At 41.7% G+C, this 23,370-nt stretch overlaps 1 protein-coding gene and 1 pseudogene across 1 annotated transcript; one reads left to right on the top strand and one right to left on the bottom strand.

Annotated features, from left to right (window-relative positions):
* The first annotated feature begins 13,671 nt into the window (after positions 1-13,671).
* Positions 13,672-14,502, top strand: LOC142426863 (ELMO domain-containing protein 2 pseudogene; annotated as a pseudogene).
* Positions 14,503-20,942: 6,440 nt separating this feature from the next.
* Positions 20,943-21,188, bottom strand: CTXN2 (cortexin 2). The gene has a single exon (XM_075532048.1). It carries the CDS (start codon positions 21,186-21,188, stop codon positions 20,943-20,945), a length of 246 nt encoding a protein of 81 aa, XP_075388163.1.
* Positions 21,189-23,370: the final 2,182 nt, after the last annotated feature.

Genomic DNA, 23,370 nt, shown 5'->3' with positions numbered 1-23,370 from the left:
TTCTTTAATTCATGAGGGGAATTGGATTGCTCAACAGCCGTCACCTAATAAAATACAGTTATTTGGGGCTAAACAAACAGAATCCTTCATCATACTTCAGATAAGTTTTAGTGACTTGCGATGGCGTAGTAGGCACATCAGAAATATCGCCCCCCAGAGATGATGCATTTAATTTGCAAATAACAAGTGTTCTTTGAGATCATTTCACCTTGCTTAGAGTAGACATGACCTTGACTCTTCTCTTATGGAAAGGGGTCCGATTGGGGCACAGAATCAAGGACTGACGGAAAACAGTTCAACCTCGTAGGGAAATGGTTTCATGCAGAAATCGAACCGCGGGTATGTTTTCCAGAGGCTACATGACCTTTTTGACTGCACCCGGCAGGATGTGTCCATCAAATCTAGTTTCTTAGGTTTACTGAGGGCGAGATTGTGCGCAAATCTGCAGGAGAGCATAACCATTTCCCCCTGTGGGCTCTCTCACTGGTTTTCAATCAGGATGATTGAGTCTGCCTCACACCTTCTCTGAGCTAACCCACGTGATTTCCAGTCGTCAGTCTAGCACAACTATATTGTAATAAAGTGGGTAAGAGCTAAGCTCTAGAGTCAGAAGGCTGGATACAGATGCCGACCTTACCAAGAATGGTATTCCTGGAGACTGGATCCAGACTGGACACTGTCTAAACCTGCTCTATTAGTCTGGGTACCTTAGAGAAGCAAATCCACAGAAACTCGTGTATAAGAGAGTTTTATATAAAGGTTAAGTACACATCAAGAAAACATCCCAACCCAGGGCTACCCAAGCCCACAAGTCCAACATTAACCCATACGTCCCACAACAATCCACAAAGTCCTCCTCCATCTCACAAAACAGGTGCAATGATGCCAACTGCAGGAGGAAAGCTGAGTGAAAGTGTAAGCATCTCAGCACTGACAGGGGTCTCCACACGGCTGCTCCAGCACCCAGGACTGCATCGGGGTAGGTCCATGTGGCTTCTCCTCAGGGATGTCTTGCAGGACGTGAGCCTTGCCAGCTAAATCAGGAACTGGCTAAGGCAGCTGCACCCTGGTACGACCATCAGAAAGCAAGAGACCCGAGAACTCGAAAGGCGAGGCTCACCGAGCCATTCATCGCTCCGCCCTTCAATTACCCCCAGATGTGTTTATCAGTCAGGATGGCACAATTAACTACCTGACCAGCGCTTCCAAGTGTTTTGCTCAGTTTTTCATCACTAAGGAAGCGATACCAGAATAGATCTGAAGTTGTCAAATGTAGTTGAACCAGGGTAATACTCTACCAATACAGGTCAACACCTGCTAGAAACATAATCTCCCTTTTAGTAAACAAGGACGGAGTGTGCCTTACATAGCAACCACACTCTTGATCGACAGCCAGAAACGAGAGCGCCTTACCTCCAAGATGGCAGCAACCGCACCTCTGTGAATGGCCTGGAGATCAATCATCCAACTGCCTGAATCACGCTCCACACAGGAGTTAGGAGGATCCTTCCAAATATTTCACCCTAGGGTTTTGACCGGTGATTTTTCTCACTCTCGTTATTGTTCTGCCTCGCCAAAATTTTAAAAAGTTGAGTCTATCCTGGTTTTGCTTTGGTGGCCTGGAATTGAACCAGTTTAAACCGGTTTGAAACTCTGCTGTGAACTCCCATGGTTTTCTCACCCTTCCCGGGGTTTAATTCCGTCTGTGAAATGCAGATGTGCATGACAGTGGTACCTGCCTTGTTGTACAATATTGTGAACATTGTCAGTGAGCACTCTCCAGTCCACGCCAATGCTTAGCGACCCCATGTTGGAGAGTACAATCGCCCCACACGGTTTTCTCGGTTATAACCTTTACAGGAGTGGGTCATTAACTCTCTGCCTCATGGAGTCATTGAGTAGATTTGAATCACCAACTTTTAGGTGAATGGTGAAGTGCTTAGTATTGGATCGCCATGGTTCTTGGTGTCGTAAGGATTAGACGAGCGTATGGGATGTAGACCAGCATTGGCTTGTACATAACACCTGTTTTCACTATTTAGAAAAAGTACAATGTGGTGACTTTTATTTGATCGCATCCCCAATTCTGGAGTGAATCATGTGAGGTTGTAGGTTGTAGAGAAATAGTAGGTTGATGAACAGATAAGAGGATTGTCGATAGGGACCCGGAGGTGTAGAAAGTACAACCCGTTAGAGGCTCTCAATGAGGCAGCTGTCTTAGTTATCCAAATGGATATGTGTTTGGCTACCAACCCAGCAATTGGTGAAAACCCACCCAGAGTCCTTGGGAAAGGGGCCTGGCAATCTGTTCCTGAAAGCAGGAAAACCCTGTGGAGTACAGGTTTTTACTCCGCAGCACATTGGATCACCGCAGGAACTGGTTCGATGACAACTAGATTGGTGTCTTTGCTCTACCTACACTCACTCTGCTGTTACAGGCGGCCAGCACAAGCCCCTTGACTGTTAAAGGGTGATTCCCAGTGGAAGACAGGCATAGGAATGGGTCCATTTTCGATTCAGCTAGGGAGGGCTGGTTGTTCAGATCAGGGGACAAGTAGGATGGGGCCGAGACCCAAAACTAATCTTACTCACCAGACCGGGGCAGAGCTTTGAAGTGCCTTACAGATATTCTTGGCCAGCCCTATTCTCTCGTTCTTTTCAGGCCCCCTTTCAGCCCATCTCTCCTTTCCTTTTCTGGAGCCGTCTTATGTATTCATTAACCATTTTTTCTCCACCAAACAGTGACTACTTCTGAGGCCAGTCAATACCCTCCTTCCTTTCTGACTGCCTGACGATTGCAGCGTGAATTAGGTTCAGTCTTGGTCCTACATCAACCAGACGCTTTCACGCTAAGCTTTTTATCCCTACCTGAGAAATGAAAGCCTTTGTTCTCTATTAAGAGGATTCAGACCTGCTGCAGCAGATGGGAGATGGTTTGGGGATACGGATGGAATTACACCATCTATAAAGCCAACCCGAGTCAGAATGGACTCGATGGCAGAAGAATAAAGCTAAGCTTGATAGGGAAAGCTGATTTAGGCCTTCAGACAGGTGGGAAGAAAACAGAAGCTGTCTTTCAAGGAGATGCTGCTCTCTCTCTCACTTGTTATATTTCCTGATAGGGGTTTTGGGAGATGAGCAGTTGGACCTGATCCGATCGTGACAACGAACGTCTAGAAAGACAGGTATTTCACACATTTTTACGTGGTATCCATACGGAAACCATCGTTTTCTCTTTCTCCGATGAACACAGACGCGGGCCTCTCCATGCCAATCTCTCCCCAGAGAGTTGATTGTACACAGTAGGCGCTAGAGGAAAGCAATGGATGATACGTTTGGGTTAATAGAGTTTCTCTTCAGTCACTAAAGTTTCATGGGACTGAAAGTAATATGTGGCAGTGTTAGTTCTATGGGAAGGATTGTGGAAATGGAATTTCCAGGAAAAACCGAATTAAAAAAAGAAGAAGAAGAACAAACAGGCTCATGGCTCATCAAGTTTTCTCATCTTTTGGTTTTGCACATCTTTCTTCTTTTAAAAGTAACCACCTAACCTTGGTGCAGGGTAAGATATGACAAAATAATAATTTATAAATTATCAAGGGCTGATGAGGAGGGTGGGAAGCAGGGGAAAAAATGAGGACTTGATAGCAGGGGCTTAAGTAGAGAGCAAAAGTTTTGAGAATGATGAGGGCAATGAATGTACAAATGTGCTTTACACAATTGACATATGTATGGATTGTGATACGAGTTGTATGAGTCCCTAGTAAAGTGATTTTTAAAAAGATACTAAAATAATAATTTGGACAATGAACATACAAATGTGCTTTACCCAATTGATGTATGTATGGATTATAATAAGAGTTGTGTGAGCCCCTAATAAAATGATTTTTTTAATTGAGGTACTTGGAGGGCATCTTCCCTGGGAGAAAAATGGGCATATGGTATTGGGGTGTGTACCCTAGAGTGCACTGTAAAACTTAGGTCACTGAGGAGGTGCATCTTGGCATATGCAATTGTTACTGAGCCCAGCTGAGCTTGGCTCAAAGTAGTGTTCTTGGGCCAAATCACTAGCTGGCTATAGTCCTGTACTCACTGGGGCACCAACAGTCTCCTTGAATTTTGGATTGGGTCCAAAAGATCCACAGCCAACCCAGATGCATTCTGAATCTAATAGAAGAGGGAGGTATCAGGGAGTCTCACGTAGACACTGGCTTTGGAGTGTCACAGTCATGAGACAACCATGTTTATAGCTACATAGGAATGCAGGTGATAAGACGCTGAGGAGCACCGCTGGGTGACTGTGAGCAGGGATCCTGATGTAGAATGTCGACTTCCGTAGGCCACATCCCCTAACCTTGGTTAGTCAGTATCTATCAGCTTTAGTTCCTCATCTGTGGAATGGATGAAACAATAAAATGGAGCTAGCGCTGCCAGGTTCAAAAGACTGCAAGAGTAGCACATCGCATAACCTATGGAAAACATCTCATTTTCGTGCCAAATCCCCCCAATAAAATATTTAGATAAGTCTTTCCTTTATGGTATGGTTGTCAGTTTCGTGTTCTCAAATGGTATAAGTGTTTCTGTGTTCCTTTATACACGGTTAGAGTCTTCCATTTAGGAAGAGCCCAAAATTGTGTCGTGGAGAAGGACCTTAGAAATAGAGTGAGGACTGGAGCGGGTGAATAATGGATGAGCCCACACGTAAAGCATCGGGTTTGTGGACGTCGGTAGTCTACAGCTGGAGCTCTAGGACCTTTTTGAGCCTCGCCATACATCCAGGCTTCGTTTTAATTTCCTTATGTCACTGGCCTAATGCTTGGTGACCGTGAAACCAATAACATGGCTATACGTGGATAGAGCTTGGCGAGCCCAGAGAGGCGCAGCTTGATTCCAGGAAGAATGTGGGCATGTCCTTCTTACACAACCGTCGAAACACTTACCTGGATATGTCCTTAATGATTACTAAAAGCAGATTATCAGAAGACCTCACTTTAGCTAGTCAATCAGAAGACTCTCGGTGTTAGGTCCTGATATTTTCATATTTAAGCCCTACATGGCCTCTAACAGGTGAAACCCTTTGTTGAGAGCCTCCCGTAATCAAACTCTTTGCTTTTAATTTCAATCAGCATCCAATCTTTTTCTCTTTCTTGAAATTTCGGCGGCAGGGGTGGGATTTGAAGGGTGCTGGCCTCACAGAACTGGGGTCCGAAGCATCACTGCATCTGCGAAAGTACATGAGGAAACACATGTCTCCTGGGGCCCTTTGAGGATTCTCTTGAGGTAGCCCTCTTGATTCGAACTCGGCTATCTTTCCAGAGTTTTCTTCACATTTAGAACCTTTGAGATTTGTTAACGTCGTCTTTCAATATTTCTTTTTTGCTTTTGATTTTCTACTACACCTCCAATTGGGTGTTTATAATCTGAACATTTCAAGACACTGAAGAATCTTAGTGTATTTGTCTGGGTAGTTTAGAGAAACAAATCCACAGAAACTCATGTGTAAGAGAGAGTTTTATATAAAGGTTAAGTGCGCATCAAAAAACATCCCAACCTAGTGCTGCCTAAGTCCACAAGTCCAACATTAACCCATATGTCCAACAACAATCCACAAAGTCCTTCTCCATCTCACAAAACACACACCATGATGCTGACTGCAGGAGGAAAGCTGAGTCAGTGAATGTGTAAACATCTCAGTGCTGGTAAGGGTCTCCACACAGCTGCTCCAGCACCCAGGGCTTCATCGGGGTAGGTCCATGTGGCTTCTCCTCAGGGGTGTCTTGCAGGAAGTGAGCCTTGCCAACTGAAGCAGGGAACTGGCTAAGGCAGCTGCACTCTGGTCTGACCATCACAAAGCAAGAGATCCGAGAACTAGAAAGTTGAGACTCACTGAGCCATTTATCCCTCCGCCCTTCAATTAACCCCACATGTGTTTATCGGTCAGGTTGGCACAATAAGCTAACTCCCTCACTTAGGAACGACAGCTCATATATTTAAGGCAAACATCTCTGTAGTTTTAGAAACAGAAGCGCTCAGGACTAGAATCAGAGTTTCCAAGATCAGGATCTTCAGACAGGGCTTATTTGTGACCACTGATTTTGGTTAATTGCATTTTTTAAGTGCGCAAAGTTTATTATTTTTTTTAAAGGCCTAAAGTGACCAGAGTAACGGGAGAGTGAAAACGGAGCAGACCTTTGAGAAGACGGATTGGCACCGTGGCTGCAAGAATGGGCTCAAACCTAAGAACACCTGTTTCATGATATTATGCAGAGGGTCGCTAGGAGTCGGAACCAATGTTGCAGCACCTAACACAACAGCAAAGTGACCAGAAGTGCTCAGATCCCGCCTCACAGTCATAAACATCTAGGAAAGCTCAACCTTAAAATGTTTAAGTACACAAACTGCCTTCTGTTTTCTAGAATTTTCATGTCTTTTCAGTCTGCAAGACAAATTTTGCAAAAATCACATGCATGTGTATCTGTTATCTTGAAACCGATTGTGTCTTACATCTTGGCCAGAAAAAAAATAGCATTCGCTGCCTTAGGGACAATGAGAAGGGCTTGATGGTAGCAGGCATTCTGGCTGCAACCAAAGTGTGGTCACTTTTTGTGTTGATACCAGGAGGCATCCAAAGGACAAGCAGCCAGTAAAAGTTGTCTTCTTTTAAGTCATAGTTGGAGCTTTATTACATGACATGAAGGTTTACCATCTCAGGTACCCATCACTTCTCTTTCTGCCGCCTTCAAGGGACGTTTACTTGATTTCGCCTTCTTAGTGTGTTACACTGAGGTGGCCTACGCGTTGCTGTGAGACTGGAAGCGGTGCTACTGGTATTTCACATTTCAGCAGGCTCCCCTGTGGTAGGCAGGTTTCAATGAGGCTTCCAATCTAAGACAGGCTAGGAAGGAGGATTGGAGATATACCTCCAGAAAAATTCAATAGTCTATTATGAATAGTCGTGGAACAGTTTATGGTATTTACTGGAAAAATCACCCTGCATATTGGGAGGTACTCAAGTTATGACTAGGAGAGTGCTGTGGAGTTTAAGGATGTGGACGGAGCAAAACTTTGGGGATCTTCATTTGCTGGTGTGGCATGACTCAACGTGAGACAAAAGAGCTATAAACATACACTCATCATCAGAAGGTGGAGTGTACAGATTATGACTCTACACGATGTTGTAAGTTGTCAAAACAAAATGGCACACACACACACACACAAATAGATATCCTAGGCATAAGTGAGTTGAAATTGACTGGTATTGGCCATTCTGAATCGGACAGTCATATGGTCTACTATGCTGGGAATAATGGTATAGGATTAACGATTCAAAATGAGCAATTCTAGTAATATCCTAGGGCACAACATTGTTACATCTACCAAAAAAAAGAAGACCGGTTAAAGCGAATAGCATTCAAATTTATGCACTACCCATAAATGTCAAAGATGAGGAAATTGAAGATTTTTAGCAACATCTGCACTTGAAAGATAAAACATGCAATCAAGGTTCATTGATAATTATTGGTGATTGGAATGTGAAAGTTGGAAACAAAGAAGAGAGATTAATATTTGTAAAACATGATAGAAACTGTGCTGGAGAACACATGATACAATTTAGCAAGCTCAATGACTTTTTCATCCCAAGTATCTTTTTCAATAACAAAAATGGCAGCTCTATACACATGGACGCCACTGAATGGGATACGCAGGGATCTAGGTGGGAAGAGACAATGGAAAAAAGACATCATCAGACAGAACCAAGCCATGGGTCAACTGTGGAAGAGACCGTCAATTGCTCCTATGAACGTTAATGTTGACACGGAAGAAAATTAAAGCAAGTCCACCACCAGAAACAAATTATTATCTTGAGTGTATTTCACCTGAATTTAGAAGCCCTCTCAGGATTAGATTGTACACATGGAACAGATTTGGCAGTAACAATTGAAGACCAGACGAATTATGAGATGTCATCAAAAGCAACATACATGAAGATATCAAAAGATCATTAAAACGATAGGAAAGACCAAAATGGATGTCAGGAAAGAGTCTGAAGTTGTTTTGAACGTGGCATACCTAAAGCAAATTAAATGATGAAGTGAAAGAACTGAACAGAAATTTTCAAGGGGAGAGTGCGGAAGATAAAGTCTTACAATGAAATATGCAAAGACCGTTTCCTTTAGTGATTGCCTGCTCTGCCTGAGCTTCCTGTACTGGAATTCCTCCCCATCTCTTTTTCTTCTCTCAACAGTGTACTGGGGACCCTTAATGATGCAGTGGGCTGAGCGCTGGACTGCTAACTGAGAGGTTGGTGATTCGAACTCCCAGCCACTTCACAGGAAAGACGAGGCAGCCCTGCTTCTGTGAAGGTGTGCAATCCCAGAAACCCTAGGGAGCTGCTCTAGTCTGTCATACAGGGTCATTGTGAGTCAGAATTGGGCAAGGGAGAATTTAAAACTTACCAATCTGGATTCCCTGATTTATATCAACTAGACCATGTAATCAAGTCCTGGCTGTGTAGTTGGTTCAGCAAACGGAAACGTTGGCATTTCAAACCCACCAGCAGCTTCTTGGGACAAAGGAAAGGCTATCTGTTCTCATGAAGCTTTCCTGTGACCGAAACCTGAGTGACGGGTTCTACACTGTCTTATAGGGTCCCTGCGATCCAGAATCAACGTGATGGTCCTAGGTTTGTTTCTTTGATTTTTAGTCTCTATCAGAGTCAGGCCAAGGGATTTCCTTCTAATCTGAAAATAAAAGAAGGGATTTAATGAATAAAGAAACAAATAGAGGCTCACAAGGTTGGAAAAATTAAATGTCCACATAATGGTTTTTTTTAAAGTTCCCACGAAGGCCATTCAACACAAAGTAATAAAAAGCTCTTCAAGAAAAGCTTATAGTAAATGAACTTGAAGAGACCTTAGAGAATTCCTCTAAGATATATATATATATATATATATATATATATATATATATATATATATATATATATATATATGAAAAACTATGCTTGATAAGAAAGCTTAAGGTTTCCCCACATGGGACACTTGGTTATGATTTAGTCCCCTTGCTACTCCGTGTTTAATCCTTTTGTTGATGGTTTCCATTTAAACCTCCTCTTGCTCATTTTCATCATGGAGGCTATGTTGTGACTGTTTCCTCTCGTTTTGAGTTGATTACACTTGCCGGTACTACAGACTAGGTTTAGGATAATCCGTGAACATTTTATTAACTCAGTGTATGCTATTAAAACATCAATGGTTTGCGACCTCATCTGGGACCTAAATTAAAAACAATCGGCTAAGGGCACACTCTTCTTCCCTTTGCAATCATTGTAGTTAAAGTTCCTGACCCATCCACCTCAAGAGACCTCTCAAAACAGGAAATCAAAAGCAATAAACCAGCTGATTGAGTTATCAGATAGGCAGCTTCTTCTAGCTGCCAAGTCCCTGTGGTCCTGCAGAGTGCTTTGGTCAACACTAAACAGCTGGATATGAAAGAATGGCACACAACCATACCAGTGACTGATAGGGAACCTAACAGAGGTCTGTCTGTCCTTCTCATTTGATAGCATTACCTTTCCAGAGAAAAGCTATCAAGAATATGAGTGGAGAACCTTGAAAAAATGGTCATTGATTTTGAAGTCACATGATCTCTTATCACCTTACTTATTTATAAGAAGCCTAGAATACTAAGACTATAAAAAGAATATAGGACCTACTTGTCCCACGTTTGGGTTCTTAGTCTGCATCTTAGATTTCTCATAACTTTAATAAAAATAAGTTAGACTTATTGTTATATGTGAGTGTGTGCAGATGTGTTGCCTTGTTTGGTGTTGTGCAGTTTTGTGTTATTATTTATTATTATAAAATGGAAAAGTATAAGAAAGAACACAGGCAGAAACCCTGTATGTCGATTGTTTGACCTAGTTCTCGAGACCTAGTGAGTGTGTTGTTTTCACCTCTTGGACAAACTGTATGATGAGTCACATAGGAAAGCAGACGAGATTGTGTCTTAAGGATTTCAATTTTAGACAGAGCATTTGGTTTGGGGATATTCACTCCCCCCCCCCCCTGAGCAGCATCATGAGGTGACTCTAAACCTCAGCTCCAAGCAAAAAAAAAAGGTCCTTTTGTGATTGTCTTGTGATTAAACTTTCTTTAGACCCTCTGAAAAAATATTACAAATTGGTTCATTTGAAAAGCGCATTGAAAAGTAAACAAATGATCTATTTCATTGGTGTGATAAGGCCTTTAAAGTATTGCAAAAGTTGCTTCTTCACAGGATCTTACAAAGCACACAGAAAAGGACGAAGTTATGGAAAAGTAATAATTCCTACCTCCAGGAAGTATTATTGAGTTAGAGTCCAATACATCTTCTAGGAAATCAGTCTGATTGGTTTACTGATAAATAAACACTTACAGAATTAGATAATCCTATTATCTCAAGGCCTTAATGAAACGGAGTTCATTTTGATGGATTATTTTATACCTCTGCAACTGAAAAAACAAAGTCTTTCCAAGTAACTAAAGTTGAATACTATGGAATGTGCACTGCTTAAGAAAAAAGAATAATTTTGTCTTAAAGCAAACCTGGCAGAACCAGAATGGGGGGAAAGGAGGCACAGGACACGCCTTCCAGAGAAAGAAATCGCTAAGAATAGACAAGTTAATTTACAATATTGCTAAGGAGTCTTGGTATTTACTCTGTAGATAAAAGGTTGAGATAAGGAGTAGGCCAGCCTACTTAATAAAAGAGCAGTAAAAGAGAAAGAAATTGGTTATTTGTCTTTCAAAATATCTGGGCCAACTAAAATATATGCCAGTGAATGCTTCTTGCCATTGACTCTAAGCCAAAGGGAAGTGGAGCTCCAGGGTCAAGCCTCCCTAGATGTCCGGGTTTCAAAGACCTGTTCCTTCAGGGAAGCTCTTGAAGAATCCCTCCAATTACATGAAGACCTTAGAAGATAATTTTTAAAAAGGGAAAAATTCAGCCTTATTATCATTATCAGAAAAGCAAGTAAGCCCTGTCCAAGAAAAGACCTGTAAGCAAGTTCTCTGAGCTGTAATAGAACTTCTAAGAAGCCTAAGTAGCCAAGGGGTAATAATTGTTAGGCAGACTAGCACAGGGATGGGATGTCCATTGACGCATGCCCAGAGAGCCAAGCATGAGAACAAAAGGCAGCGCACTGCACATGCTCAGAGGCCCAGATTTCCCGCCTGTGGGCATGGATGGGTGTTAAACCTGGATCAGCCCACCTGGGCCAGGTGATTGCAATTCAGCCAATGGGACCGACCTGGGGTCTTTCACCACGCCTCCCCCTGGAATCCTTGAAAAGGCAGGAGCGCAGAGAGAGAGAAAGAGAAAGAACTTGGAGGAGAACTTGAGAGAGATCTAACAAAGAGTCCCAGGAAAAGAGATCTTTGCATGATGCTGAGCAGTCTCTGCCAGGCTGCATGGTCGGGAGGAATCCTATGGGTGCCGCGTAAAACCTGGAACTTCTTCTAACTCTGATTAAACTCACTTGGACCATGAACCAGGCTTCGGTGTGAATTCTTTCTCACGCGGAGCCAAGAACCTAAGTGTAACTCTATCCCAAGAGAGATCTAACATAATCACCATGATGTGCATTAGAAATAGTCTGGAGAAAGGTTTCTACCACTCGACAGAGACCAAAAGTTATAGCTCCATCAGTGAATTGGAGCAGAAACTGATTTTTAGGATGAATTGAAAACTGAAAGAGCTAAATTTAATTTGGGGAAAATATGGGAAATGACAAATATTGGGATGAAATCAGAATATTCAAACAAATTGCATTTCAAAAGAAATGCTTTTTATGATAAAGAAATTTAAAATAATATTCAGATTTTTAGGTAGATTGGTGATATTAAATAGGTCTTTTTTAGAATTTAAAAGTACACAATTTTGTTCTTTGTGTCCACAGAGAACAAATATGTGTATAATAAGGGTTCATTTTTGCCAATAATGAGGTATGCTATAAGAGAACTCTAACAACATTTTAAGAATTTAATAAAGATAAACGTATTGGACATGGTCATTTTTTTTATCCATCTGGCTGATGCTTAATGATTAAATTAATGATATTCTTAGGAGCTTTAATGGTAAAGTCTATAAAACAAATATGTATTTTTGCTATTAAAATAACAAAAGTTTCTTTGATTACTGGTCCAGGAATTCATTTTATCCTTTGAGCAATCTACCTAAAAGGCTAGGTGTGGGGTCCCAACCCCCACCCCCAGCGGTGTAATTAGAGGAAATAAAGATACAGACAGATGGGGCCAGGGGCTCACCTTTCCAGATGTCAGTATCAAGAGAAAGAGAGCAAATGCATTTTTTATGAAGGGTTTAAGTAGTCTTGGGGCCTGTAATACCCTGTCAATCACATAAGTAGTAAGGTGGGCAGTGTCTTAACCCTTGGATGTCCCTGAGTTCTTTGGGGGAGTAACCCAAGACCAGTGTTGGAGGCAGACATCAGAAAGGGGTCAAGGGACCTGTAAGCAGGAAGAACAATAGAACTTGTTTGCTCTGGGAAATAGGTAGCCTCAGGCGCCATAGAGAGCACCCATGGGCTTGTAAGAGGCCTTGAAGTATCACTATTATGGGGGGTATTGCGGGGCTGACTCTCAGTCTGGAGCATGTAACCGGGACTTCATCTTTATCTCACACATGTGAAGGCCTTCCTCACACATGAGTTTGTCTTCCAGGCTCCAGAGGAGCTGGCTGCACACATTGTCTTCTAGATCGCTCCTTTCCTAAGGCTGGGATTTGACCTCTCATTAGCATAACACTCTGAATTCAAAACCGATCTTTATGATCATGGGGAAGGAAAAACAACTAAGGAATTTACCTTGAAGAGCTTTGAAAACGTAAACATTGTTTCTCAGCCACACGATAAATTCCTGACCATTTAGCAGCCTTATGAAAAACCATAAAAAGTTTTTCCTGTTTTATAAAGAAAAGGGTGTGACAGAAAAGGCTTTATTTAGCATGTTGTAAATTCCATGAAACATGTTAAGTCAATCAAAAAGACCTGCTTCTCTTTGGGGTAAATATTTTATATGTTAACTATATCTTCTACTCTTTTCGCCTACTATTAAACACCAGTGTACAGTATCAAAAAGTATGGCGAACAGGTTTCCGTTGAGGGTTGTGAGGACAAGGTTTGCGATTAAGGCAGGGAAAGCCAGACATCATCAGCTCCCCCCTATTTCTTCCACTTTGTCAGTTGACTGGGTTTTTGTTTTGTTTTTCGGTGCAGATTGGGCGAGGCCTGCAGAGCCTGCTTAAGGTCTTTCGGAGTGCTGGGCTGGAGAGGCTTTGTAGGATCCACTTTCTCCATCCAGCGGGAGCCACCAGGCAGCGATGACCAGAAGTGTAAAGAACTCGGGCGCCTGGAGACAATCGGAGACAATGGTTACCAGGGAGTGCTCTTTCTGATTCTTCTGCGATGATGCGCCGCAGACTAGGTGGATCCACATTCAAGATAAAATGCAGCCCCTTTCCTGCGCAGATCTGCTCGGGTGTCGAGTTTGACAACCCCTCTGGCCCTAGATGATGTGTCTATGGGAACGTTTGAGGCCGGAAGGAGATGGGTATTTTAAAAATAGGGTTCTTTCTTTGTGGGACTTCTAAGGAAAATTTCCCCCATGATACTGCATGAAATGGCTCTTACGACAGATGACTGGCAAGTGTGAATTGCAACGGATTGTTGATACCTATGTCGGAGCCCAAAGGACCTGCAGGATAGAGCATTCCTTAAGGTACTCGAAGAGTAAGGTCTTACGGGAAGCGACGTGGGTCACGCAGAGTGAAATAGACAGGTGTGTAGAAGCGATCATGAAGGAGAAGAACATTAACGTAGAGAAGGAAGTCGGTTTTAAAGTCTATCTGAAGGCTTGCTTACTGCAGATATCTGGTTATAAACAGCTTTATGTGGACGTTGAAAATGAAAGACAAAACCCATATGATCCAGATAACGTGAAACACGAAAAACTGCTCCTCCAGCTTTGGAATCTTTTAATGCCCAAGAAAAAGCTGCGGGCTAGAATCTCCAAACAATGGGCCGACATTGGTTTCCAAGGTGAGGATCCCAAAACAGACTTCCGAGGCATGGGCATGCTTGGATTAATCAATCTTGTGTATTTTAGTGAGAATTATCCCACGGCAGCTCGTCAGATTCTTTCCCACTCAAATCATCCCAAATTAGGGTATTCTTACGCAATCGTTGCAATCAATCTCACGGAAATGGCTTATAGCTTGCTGAAGAGTGACGCTTTGAAGTTTTACCTCTATACCTTTGCTGCCGGTGGACCAACCATGGACCACTTCCATCAGTTTTACTGTTATCTTGTCTATGAATTTGACAAGTTTTGGTTCGAAGAAAAGCCAGAAAGCATAATGTATTTCAACCACTATCGAGAGAAGTTTCATGAAAAGATTAAAAGACTCTTACTGGACTCTAAGGTAGCACTTACCTTGAAGGTGTAAACCATCCATAAGTCTTTGACCACCATTTGCATTCGCAATAGGAGTTGTATGGTGTAATAAAAATGATCTGACCAGTTACACACCTTCTATATAATTTCATGCAAAATGTGTAAATTGCTTATTCGCTGTTCCCCAAAGGTATTCACCCTTCCACAGATCCCCTCGGTAGCGTCATGTAAACCACAGTTGGGAACTTAGGACTTAGCCAGCCCGTTTGTCAAGAGTATGAATCAGGTATTTTCTTTCTAATCAAGCGATTAAAATGTGTGAAAATAATTTTCGTTTTTACGAAATGTAGTTAACAAGTTGGCATCTTCTAAGGGCCCTTTTAAGGTGACTGTTCTGGAGTTTGGAAATGGTGTATTTTCTGTACCTTATTTTAATGTCTAAGTTCATTGACAACCAGAGTAGATCTTTTTAAAAAAAGACTAGATCTTTGTGATTAATGTTTGGCTCTGTCACACATATTAGTGTTGCTTCATCATGAGTAGTAGCAAGAGTTTGGATATGTCAGAGGATTAAGAATAATGTCCTTCGTTGGGGCTATTCTTGATTATTAATACAAAAATAATGGAGGAATGACAGTAATGATGCCTAGGCTTTTTATTTAACTATCATGCTTTAAAATATCACGGTGTTATTTTGAAGTTTAAAGGCTCATCTTTAAGTATTTGTTTTTTCATCAGTGTTAGCAAAAAACAAAAAACAAAACTTTAGTTATTGCTTGGTGTAAGGTGTAAGGGCCTTTATGAAGTTGTTCCACATATGCATATCTTTGAAGAGAGATGAATTTGCTAAGAAAATCCAGAGTGTACTCAAAGAACAGTTTCTATCTCAATACAGTAGATCTGAAAGCTTACTTACAGGAAAACGTAAAGCTTCTTTAACAACCTTAGTTAAACAGTGTAGGTTTATTTGATTTAAGGGGAATTCCTGCTTCTCTTTGTTTTGACCCCATGATCTTCCTAGAACAGGGTCAGCAAGCTGCAGCTCCCCAGCCATCTGTGCCTCTTTCAGTATGAATTGTGACTCTGAGCTAAAATTGAAATGATAATAAAATGACCATCGTTTCATTTATAAAACATTTAAAGGATATTATTCAGATGATGGTGATTTCATTTGTTTGTAACAATGTAGTTTTGACTCTCAAATAATTCTTAGATTGCTGTGAGAGACAGGATGGGCTCTTCCATCTCAAAAGTTTGCCAACCGCTGTTCTAGATGATGCTGTGTAGGCTACCTGGGTACCCCTGGAGTTAACTGTAGGATTCTGAAGTCGGACCTTGAGGATGACGACGATGCATTTTGTATAGCTTTATTCTCCTAAAATCTCCGAAGGACAGCAAATGTTATCAGGGCTTGTGTAGGCTGATATTCTAATGGGGAAGTGTGATTTAGACATTTATACATAGCAGAAAGCTGAAAGAATTTGAAGGTAGAGAAGCTAATCTGTTTCCTACATTTTCGTTCAATCCATCAGTAAGATGTTCTTTAAATCCATCTCCATTTGTGGATTTTAGATATAGTTCTGGTTTTTATTTAAAAACTGTAGATAGTTCTATAGTGAATTGATTTAAAAGCCACCAGTAAATTCTAAAATTTGATCATTTAGAAGCCAAGCTAAATGTCACTATTGTAAATTAGCATGTGAAATGAGCCATCTGATTTATGACAATGACATTCATGAGAAGACAATTATAATAATCGTGTCTGCCTTCTCATAGCCTTCATATATATGTTGGATTTTTAATGTAGTTTAAAAATTACATTTAAAAATTTACCCTTTTAATAATAATAAAATGCCAAATTAGTAATAAGATATTATGACATTATAGTATCAGGAATATTATGTGCTTATTTTGGCATCAAAAAGTGACTCAGTGTTAAAATGAATTTTTTCTTGAGTGGTAGGTCAGAGAGAGTTTGCTGGCAAGAAAAATAGTCTAGAAATTTTGTGATAAGAGTTATAGTTCTGATTTGTTCTGAAGGATAATTGTTCAAGAAATGAAAGAAACCAGGGGGTGGGTATCAGTGAACCTTAAGCAACTTATTTTTCCATATAAAAGTGATGACATAATTTTATTTATCTGTGTCTTCCTGGCACCATTTACAGTTGAGAAACCCAATTTTTTTCTTTTTCCAGAATGTCTTTCTGTGTTAGGCAGGGTTCTCTAGAGAAGCAAATCCAGGACACTTATGACTAGATAGATAGATAGATAGATAGATAGATAGATAGATAGATAGATAGATAGATAGATAGATAGATTTACATAGCAAGAAGGAATATAAGAGTTAATTAGTTCACACAGCAGTACTGAGGGCCCAGTTCAACTCACTTTTGTGGAACAGTTAATATACTGAAAGTCCTTCAACTCACCAGGGGCTTTGTTCAAAGGTCAATGATGCAGACAGTGGAGTCTTCCCTCAGGCAAAACAGGCAGAGTCTGTCCGCAGGCAGCAGACAGCAGTGTGGGTCAGCAACAGTCAGCACAGGAGCTGAGAGAAGCAGGCCCAGACAAGGGATGATGAATTCAAGCAATGCAAGCTAACAGGATGCACCAGCCTCAAGCTCTGGCAATGTCGCACCCAGCAGTGTCTCAAAGGAGCCTCAAGCTCTGGCCACACAATCCACGGTTGGCTTGGCCCTCAGGTAGTGTAGCACACAGGTTGAGCCAGAACACTAGCTAAAGCAGTGGCATGCTGGTCCAATAAACAAAAGAAACAGGGCCAGGCCTTGCAGGGCCATTTGTCTCATTGGCCTGGAATCAAGCTACAACCAGATTAAACTCTGCCCACATGTTCCTATTGGCCTAGTTGACATGATTACCCTAACTAACCCACCCATCCCAGTTTCATGTTCTCTCTTTCGACTTTAAGACCTACTTGGATTTGTGTATGCTTTTCTGTGTGGAAAGATATGTATTCTTCATACTTCTTCTGGTGTTCATAAGCGTTCATGTACTCTCCCCTTTGAGAGCACTCAGTGAAACAGGGCTGGTGAAAGATTAAAGGAGTGTCAACGTTTGTGTGAAACGCGGACTGCTCATTGCTGGAGCAGAAAAGATTCAGCTGTGATCATGGCACGGGGCAGAAGAGGTGTGGCTTGGTGGGCGATGCTCACTGTCTTTCTTGAAATTATGGCTGGGGACCAGCAGCTTTTTTCTCATGATCAATGTTCCATGCAATACTCTGTGAGCCAGTCCAGGGGGAGCTTAATTTCTATTGTCATGTTTCTGAATCTCTCTGGTCAAATACATTTTAAATGATTATTAATGGGATTGTTAAAATCTAAGAGAAGTTATGGTTTGAACTTTTTTCTCCCTACTTCAATTTTTGATGAAAAAAATTTTAAACGTGTGACAGAACTATGACATTATCATAAGGTAATTCTATATTTCTATTAAAAGGTTTTAAAACTAAGAAGCAGCTCTTCCAGAGTGGAAAAGTATCTATTGGCAACTTAAAGAAGCTGGTTTTTGTCATAGACTAAGATGGTTGGCTTTTTGTGTGAAAGCAATAGTGTGAAATGTGATGCCATTTTGCTCAGAATCTTAAGTGAGCAAATTTTTTTAAATGTTGAAAAAAAAGTATTGCTAACAGAGTTCTGTCTCATTTATGCATTGGTTTATTCCAAGCAAACTATGCTCAAATATGTCTCTGTAATCAGTGCATAGCTGCCGTGTTAAGCTGGATTGTCTAAATAAGCAAAAATAGATAGTTATATATATATTATTAAAGTGGTGCTGAGATATAGAAGAAGGTAAATCCAGTCTAGTTCAAGTGTGTAGGTCAGGTGTTAAGCTAGTGGCTTTTCCTAACTCGAATGGCGGCCTGGGCTGATGAGTCAGGAAACAAGAAGACAAAGGAGGGAGATCACAGCTAGTGGATGCAGAAGCATCCAAGCTTGGCAGGTTTGATAGCAAGCAATATGGTGAGCTGTGAGCTCAAGTCCAAGGAACAACGGACAATGAACGAGATGCAGGATCTGGACTAGCAGGAGGAAGAGTCCCCATAGCATCTACTTGTAGGTGAAGTAGGAAGCATATGGACTGTGACCTTGATAAGGGGTTGCACTCTGCCCTAAAATTTTCCTACAAGGACTTGGTTGCTCATGGCATATCACTTCATGGAATTGACTATGTCAGATCACGTCATGGGGATGGCCTCAACTGCTGAATTACTGAGGATCCTGGGCTAGCCAAGCTGACACAAAACCTAACTACCATAGCAGCTGACAAGTTCTCTCAGTACCATATTTTCTTAGTCTTTTCGGGAAAACACACACACACACACACACACACACACAAATTCAATTAAAACCATGGCTTCTGAAGGGGTCAGCTCTGCAGATTGTGGCAACTGTAGTTTGAGATCCCCAAAGATACCATGGTAGATATTTTTGCCAAGAACACAGGACAACCACAAGGGGCTTATTAGAGGGAAAGATGAAAAGTGAATTTGTAAGAAAAGGGCCAGGAAAGTTGTGCCAAGAAAAAAAAAATCGTCGCATTATGATAGTACATCTGCTCATTCTTCAAAAGTAGCAAGGGCTGGCCTATGAAAATTTCATCAGGAAATCTGCTCATCTGCTAGTACAGTGACTCCTTGTATTCCCTTCTGTGTCTTTTAACGCGTCCTACGTCATTCACTATTTTGCCCATACAACCCTTCAATGCTGCAGGTCAAGGTTTGAGCTTTTTTTCTTCAGTTCTTTTGGTTTGAAGAATGGCAGGCACGTTCTTTTTAGTACAACTGACATTTTACCATTTAAGTCCCATGCAGCCTCCAATGGGTGGGGGAGGGTGTTGAGCGCACTCACCCTGTGTTTCACAAATCATGAATTGTTTTCTTTCCTAACAAACCTTTGCTTTTAATTTCAAACATGTTCCAAGTGCTCAGCTCATTAACAGGGACGTGTATGAAGTCTTGGAGCTACTCCGAGTGTGAAAATCTCCATTATCATCTCTGAGTAGGGTAATAAATAATGATAATGAGGTCTTTGAAACAGTGTTTTATGATTTTAAAATTGCTTCCATGTTCCTAATATATCACTTGGTCTCCCAACATCTCTGGAAGATGTACAGAATAGATTTCTTTAGCATTTTTTTAAATAAAATGTGGAGGATAAGCTATCCTTACTCAAAACCTAAACCCACTGCCATTGAGTCAATGCCAACTCATAGACTGTCAGAGGGCACAGAGCAGCACTGCCACTGAGTTATTGACCCTGTAAGTTGTTCTGGGTAGAGAAAGTCCCATCTTTCTCCCTAGGAGTGGCTGGTGGTTTCCTTAGTTCAACGTTAAAGCGAAACCAGAACAAAACCAAATGAAGTCACTGCTATTGAGTTGATGCTGTCTCACAGTGTCTCTATGAGGCTGAGTGGAGCAGCCTCTTTGGATTTCTGAGACTGTAAACCTGATGGAGACAGACAGCCTCATCTTGCTCCCTTCGTGTGACTGGTTGCTTTGAGCCTCTGACCTTGCAGTTAGCAGACCAGTCATAGCCTACTATCCACTAAGGTGTCTTACTTTCTAAGTAATAAAGCTAGGTTTTTGGCTGAGTCAATGTTAGAATTCACCTGTATGAGTTTGGACAACCTTACGCATTGTGGAAGATATCTAAGGCCTCACTCATCTCAGCTACCTGTGTCTCCTGATCTGTGTTTGTAGAATGAATAGAGCACTAAAATGTACAGGGACGTTAAACATATTCAGACTAGGCCTCTCGGTGAATCTCCCAGAGATTAGGCAATTTACCTTGGCGCATACAGTTCTGCTGGTGGCGCAGGTGTGATTATACTTTTATTTTCGGTAGATTATTTTAAAAAGTCACACTTAAAACTCCCTTCTTAATACTATTTATAAAAAGACAGGGGAGGATCGTGCTGAGTTAGGTACAATTTGGACTCCCCAACTGGGAAGTTTTATGGCAAGATATTTTTCAATGAGATGATCTAGAAGGGCCACGGCTATGTGAAATTTGAGGACCCATTAGGGTCTGTGGCTACCTTTTCAGCTCTGGGTGTCAGACTGTTGAGGGGGTATCTTCCTGTGTTTCGGGGTGCCCAATTTTTGACCTGTGGACTATTAGCAAATCATATCCTTGGAACTTCACCATTAAGCTTAAAGGTGCTCAAGTTGAAAATTGGGGTACCTGGGCATTGTGGAGGGGAGAAAGCAGGCAGTTTCCATTACAGTTAGCAAGAAAGGAATCGAGGCTTCCTTAAATGGGACATCTAGATGAAGGGATACCTAGTCACTGGAAACCTCGATGTGGGGACAGAGGAAAAGTGAGGGACGTCAACAACGGGCTATCCTTTACACAGCCTGGTGAGCAGACACAGACTTTTATTGACTTCAGTAAACAAAATGAACTTTACTCCCACACACTCATGGTAATCAGAAAGCGAATAGCCAGACAAACGACGCAGCTGGGATTCTCATGCAAGTGCATATTCGAAAGTCCCTTTATCAAACTCTTCAACTTCGTCCTCCCAGGTGGAAGAAGGCATGCTGCTGTACGGATCTAAGAGGATCTTGAAGCATCTGACAATAAGCAGGCCAAGGAAGAGACACAAAATCCCAACAAAAGCAAAGCCAGTCTTTTGCTCCAGAGTCAATGAGAAAGCGGATACTTCATTGACGCTCATCTTAGCTGAGGCGTTGCCGCAGTAGATGCTGCTCATCATTCGTGGTCACATCATGGTGGTGCCTCAGAATGCCTGTCGGAGGGACCGCCTCCCCTAGATAGAAAAATGGGGCTCAGTTCAGTTTTACAAACTTCGGGTCTGGGCAAGTATTTTTTATACAATCTGGCATTGGTTAGCATCCTATTGAGCTAAATTACAAAGTATGTTTGAAAACATCCTTCGATCTGAATCTGAATCCCATCAACATTGATAGGCTAGATGCATTCTAAATCCAGATGAATTATAGTATTGCTTTTGTGAACGCCATGCTATGTCAATATTGTCTAAAAGTACAGTTGGCTATGCAAGTGAGTATTCAAGCAGCTCTTGCTCCATTGCTAGATGGTGAAGTCACCACGTCTTGGACCCGGATTCTCATCCACTTCCCCCATCATTTTTGCACCTAGGTTGCTCATGGCTGTGGAGTCGATTACAACTTATGGCAACCCCATGGGTGCAGAATAGATTTGTTACACGGGGTTTGCAGTACTGACACCTTTCAAAAGCAGGTTGCCAGCCATGTCTGGGTGGGTGCAAATCACCAACCTTTCAGCCCGTAGTTTAGCGCTTCACTATTTTCGCCACACAAGCATAGAGTGTGAGCTGCCCGGACCACATACAGTCCGTGGTGTCAAATTGGAATGCTAGTATTTTGTCGGATACAGATTCTGATCCTTTTAACCAGATGGAGCATCTTCAGCCCTTTCCCCTCTTCGCTCTTGCAAGCATGTCTTTGTAATTTCTTCCCCAGTATTGTTCCTGGCGCTAAATTTCAATTCTTTATAAAGAGCCATTGTGATTTCAAAATCACATGACTATGAGCAGTGCCCAGCAGAGTAGCTTGCACAGAACATAACAAGTACAAGTAGCTGTGGGTCATTAACCATTCCCCTATTAGGACATCGGAACAAACTAAATAAATATAAAACGCAAATTAAACTGCTTGCTTTCTATGCAAAGTCTCTTTCTCCAACCAGATTTCCACTCTTAAGAAACTACTGAATTGAAATTCCAAATCAACAATGGAAGTAAAATGTTTTCTTCTCTTTTTGATGTCTTGATAGGCTAATTACCATATGGTGAAATCCAAGGGATGCTAACCCATACTTGCTTTCTTGAGGGGAGGTTCAACAAATAGCTTGCTATGCCAGACATGAGAACGGCAGACTACCAGTGCATGGTTAGATGTTCTTTCTTCTGAGACTTTTCAAGAATGATACCTGTGAAAATGACTGATGTGCGAGATTTTAATTTTTGGTCTCAATTTTCAGATAACAGCTGCGAAACATGGGTCATAGGTTAAAAAACAAAAAAACAGTAAGGGGTAATGAATAAGAATAAGCTTTGTAGCTTTCAAAACGACTCGCCAACTAATTACCAACGAATACCAATCAAGATTTTAGGGTATAATGGCTCACATTGCAAAATCTTAAGTGGCTAGACTATTCCACACATTCTGAAGTAGGGCCATCATTTGGTTTTTCTGTTTCTACAAAGGGGATCCACACATGTTATTTCACACTCCACTAGTGAAAATCTTGGCACCAAATGATGTTTCTGTTTTTCTGTCTTAGTAAGTGGAAGGCGCCCTGGTGACACAATGGTTAAGCACTCGGCTGCTAACCTAAAGGCTGCCGTTGCAAACACCCAGGGGCTCTGCAGGGGAAGGATCTGACCATGTGCTTCCAGAAAGAAGTGGTCCGAGGAAGCCCTCCGGGGCAGTTCCACTCCATCATGGGGGTTGTAACAGCCTGAATCCACCCAACAGCAGCAATAGCAAGAAGTGTGGTTTACACTCAAACTCAGTGCTGTCGAGTAGATGCTAACTCATAGTGACCCTATTGGAGAAGGGAGGCCTGCCCTTGAGTTTTCAGAGACTGTACTTTTTAATGAAAGTAGAAAGCCCTGTCTTTCTCCTGAGGAGGGGCTTGTGGTTTCGTACTTTGGACCTTGTGGCTATCAGCCCAATTCATAATCCACCACAATGCCACCAGAGCCCCTACTACGTTACAGAGAATCTAATTCATTTGTCTTCGAAAGGGCCACTCATGTAGCTCAAAGTTATCATGCTGAACACTGATTGCCTACCATCCCACCTTTCTTACGAAAGCCACACTTTAGAACTTAGCCAGATGTTTGTTTGTTTTTTCTGATTAAATCTCCAAATCTTTTGCTTTTT

This window comes from Tenrec ecaudatus, chromosome 14 (genome assembly GCF_050624435.1).
Source record: "Tenrec ecaudatus isolate mTenEca1 chromosome 14, mTenEca1.hap1, whole genome shotgun sequence".
Lineage (NCBI taxonomy): Eukaryota > Metazoa > Chordata > Mammalia > Afrosoricida > Tenrecidae > Tenrec > Tenrec ecaudatus.
This window is presented reverse-complemented; position numbering and strand designations above follow the sequence as displayed.